At 61.1% G+C, this 2,929-nt stretch overlaps 1 protein-coding gene across 1 annotated transcript in view; it reads left to right on the top strand.

The window, feature by feature from the left end:
* SCMH1 (sex comb on midleg homolog 1 (Drosophila)) overlaps positions 1-636 on the top strand; it is a 53,839-nt gene extending 53,203 nt beyond the window's left edge. Inside the window, exon 14 of the mRNA XM_009892999.1 lies at positions 511-636. Coding sequence (XP_009891301.1) covers positions 511-636 — 126 coding nt within the window. The remainder of the gene's footprint in view (positions 1-510) is intronic.
* The last annotated feature ends 2,293 nt before the right edge of the window (positions 637-2,929 follow it).

Below are 2,929 nucleotides of genomic sequence, written 5' to 3'. Positions count from 1 at the left end.
GGGGGGCCCCACCCCTCCCGCCATCCCCGGGGCCTCCTCTGGCTCCGCTCCAACAGCTCTGTGTCCTTCTGCTGTTGGGAGCCCCCAAGCTGGAGGCAGCACTGCAGGGGGGTCTCCCCAGAGTGCAGCAGAGGGGCACAATCCCCCCCTCGCCCTGCTGGCCACGCTGCTGGGGATGCAGCTCAGGGTGCGGGGGGCTTTCTGGGCTGCCACTGTGCATTGCCGGCTCATGGTGAGCTTCTCATGAACCAACACCCCCAGGTCCTTCTCCTCAGGGCTGCTCTCTAACCATTCTCTGCCCAGCCTGGATTTGCGCATGGGATTGCCCCAACCCACGTGCAGGACCTTGCACATAAGGACCTTATGTGCAGCCCACCTCCGCTGTTGAGCAGTGCTCTTGCACCCAGCCGTGCTGCTTCAGCCGTCATTATTTGGGCACAGCCTGGCTCAGCGGGCAGCGTTCGAGCTTATGGGTGTAGTGACAAGTGCTGTTGTTTCCCGTCCTTTCAGGAGATCGACGGGAAAGCCCTGCTTTTGCTGCGGAGTGACATGATGATGAAGTACATGGGGCTGAAGCTGGGGCCAGCCCTGAAGCTCACTTATCACATCGACAAGCTAAAGCAAGGCAAGTTCTGAGAGGACGCTTGGCAGGACAGATCCTGGAAGCTCCGCTCTTGGCCATCCATACCCGCGCTCGCCTGCCGACAGGTACGCATGCACACACACCCATTTACGCCGCAGATGGACACCTCGCCGACACCCGGCCCCGCTGCAGGGGTCCAGCCGCCCGCCCATCCTTGCGCCGGTGGGCACTTGGGAGGAAGCTGCTGTACAGTTGGCCCTGGAGCTCTGCACCGGACTCGAGTCATGGGCGTCCTGTTGGAAGTGGAGGGTCTCTCCCTGCTGCCCAGCTGGCGCTTCACCACAGGCTGCTGCTCCTGCTTCCCTGGGATGGCGCAGCATCTCTGGGCAGAGCCTATAGGGACCGGACGCTCCTGCCGGCTCCTCTCCCCGTGGCTCCGTGCTCCTGACCTCGCTTGCTCAGGGCGGCCCTCGGCTCCCGTACCCTTGGAGGGACGGCGGGCTGGGAGGGGGCTGGACGCTTTGCACTTCACCAGGCAGCCCGGCTGTGAGGGGGACAGTTCCCCCAACCCACACTCAGCCCCCATAGCACGGCATCAAGCGCAGAGCAGCAACTGCCCCCGTCCCTGTCTTCCACACTCGGGGGGAGCCCAGCTGCCCATCCTGGGGCCACTCACCTCCCGACTCTGCCTGCCCCTCAGCTCCCAGCCTTCCTGGGAACGCCGGGTCGGGGATGGAGGCCTTCGTATTTATTTCTGACCGGGGAGGCTGCGTGGCGGCACGTGGCGCTGCCCAGGAGCATGGAGCAAGCTGCCAGAGAGCCGAGGAGCGTGGCTGGGTCTGGCGTGCCCGTGGCAAGGATGGGCCTGGGTCGGCGTCGGGGGCTGGCTGGATGCTGCAGGACTCGACTGATCCTTCTCTTTTTTTTTTTTTTGAGGTTTTTTTTTTTTGCTTTTTTTTTTTATAAGGAGTTATCTGTTTAAAATGATGAAATGATTTTTCTACCTGTTGTTGAACTCGCAACTCTTGGAGATTTTTAGCCAGAGATGCAAAGGTTCGTCTTCCCAGGGGCCCTCCCGGTCCTCTGGTGTTTCAGTCCGTCCCAGCTCAGCACGTGCGAGAGGGTGTTGGGTCTGGCAAGTCAGAGGATCCCGGTGTGGTGCCCTGTCCTCGCGCTGCTTTTCCTGCGTGGCTTTGCCCTACACGGAGGCACCTGTTTGTTTCAGACAGTCTAATGTATTTATTTTTGATGGCACTTGAGCGGTAACCCGCTGTCCCAGACACGTTACTGCAGCTGCAAGAGGAGCATCGGAGCGGAGGGCACCCAGCCACGCCACCATGTCCCCCGGGCAGCGGCTGTGGGGCTCAGGGCTGCCTGTGGGGACAGGGGCTGTGCATCCCCCGGAGCATCACCTGCCCCGGCCTGGGACGAGCTGGGGAAGGGCTGACGGGAGGCGAGGGCTGTCCCAGGCGTGTGCCCACGCACGCACCCGCAGCACACACGCTTCCTTTGTGCGGTGGCCAAAGGGCTGGGACGGGGCTCTCCGCTGCGAGCACTTCGTTCTTCTGTCTTTAGCTCACCCTCTGCATCCAGAGCACCGTTGCACACCCTCGTCCCCACCGGCCCTGGCCAGCAGCAGAAAGGGCCCCCGTGGTGACCACCCCTCCAGTCTCTTGCACTGGGTCAGGTTTACCCCTAAGGGGAAAAGTTGCAAAAGAAAAAAAAAAAAAAAAAAGAAAATACCCCAAAGGAATAAAAAGGCTTTTTGTCTGTGCTGCAGCCCCGGCTGCCACACGGGTGTGGGCGAGGGAGAGGGGCCCCGGTCACTCGCAGAGCCCCATCGCTCCCAGCATCAGCCCCAGGACGCCCCTCGTGTTCACCCAACGCTGATCCCACTGCAGACAGGTCCCCGTGCGGGGTCAGCCAGTGCTTTCCTCTGCACTTATTTTACGTTGATTTGTTTATAAATAAAAGGATAACTAAGTTCCTCCCCGCTGGTTTTGTGTGCGCTGATGGGAGTGCTTGGCTGGGTCCCAGCAGCGTCTCCCCCTGGGCACCGACTGGGGGGGGTCAGGGACAGGCAGACCTCTGCCCACTCCTGCCCACTCCTCCGGTGCTGTTTGTGGGAGAGAAAAGCAAAATGACACAAGTACTCCGGTGCTGCGATGAATGAGGGGCCGTTAGTGACGATAGCGAGGTGCAGCAGCTTCTGCCCTATCTCCGCTCAGCCCCTCCGACACCCCCCAGGCTCCAGCACCCCCAGGCTCCCGCTCTTTGCAGTGCTGCCACTGCCGCTCAACAGCCTCAAGCATTACTTCGAACCACAGAATCGTTTAGGTTGGAAAA

Source organism: Charadrius vociferus, unplaced genomic scaffold (genome assembly GCF_000708025.1).
Source record: "Charadrius vociferus isolate BGI_N301 unplaced genomic scaffold, ASM70802v2 scaffold459, whole genome shotgun sequence".
NCBI lineage: Eukaryota > Metazoa > Chordata > Aves > Charadriiformes > Charadriidae > Charadrius > Charadrius vociferus.
Note: the sequence above shows the minus strand (reverse complement) of the source record. Positions and strands in the feature narration are given on the sequence as shown.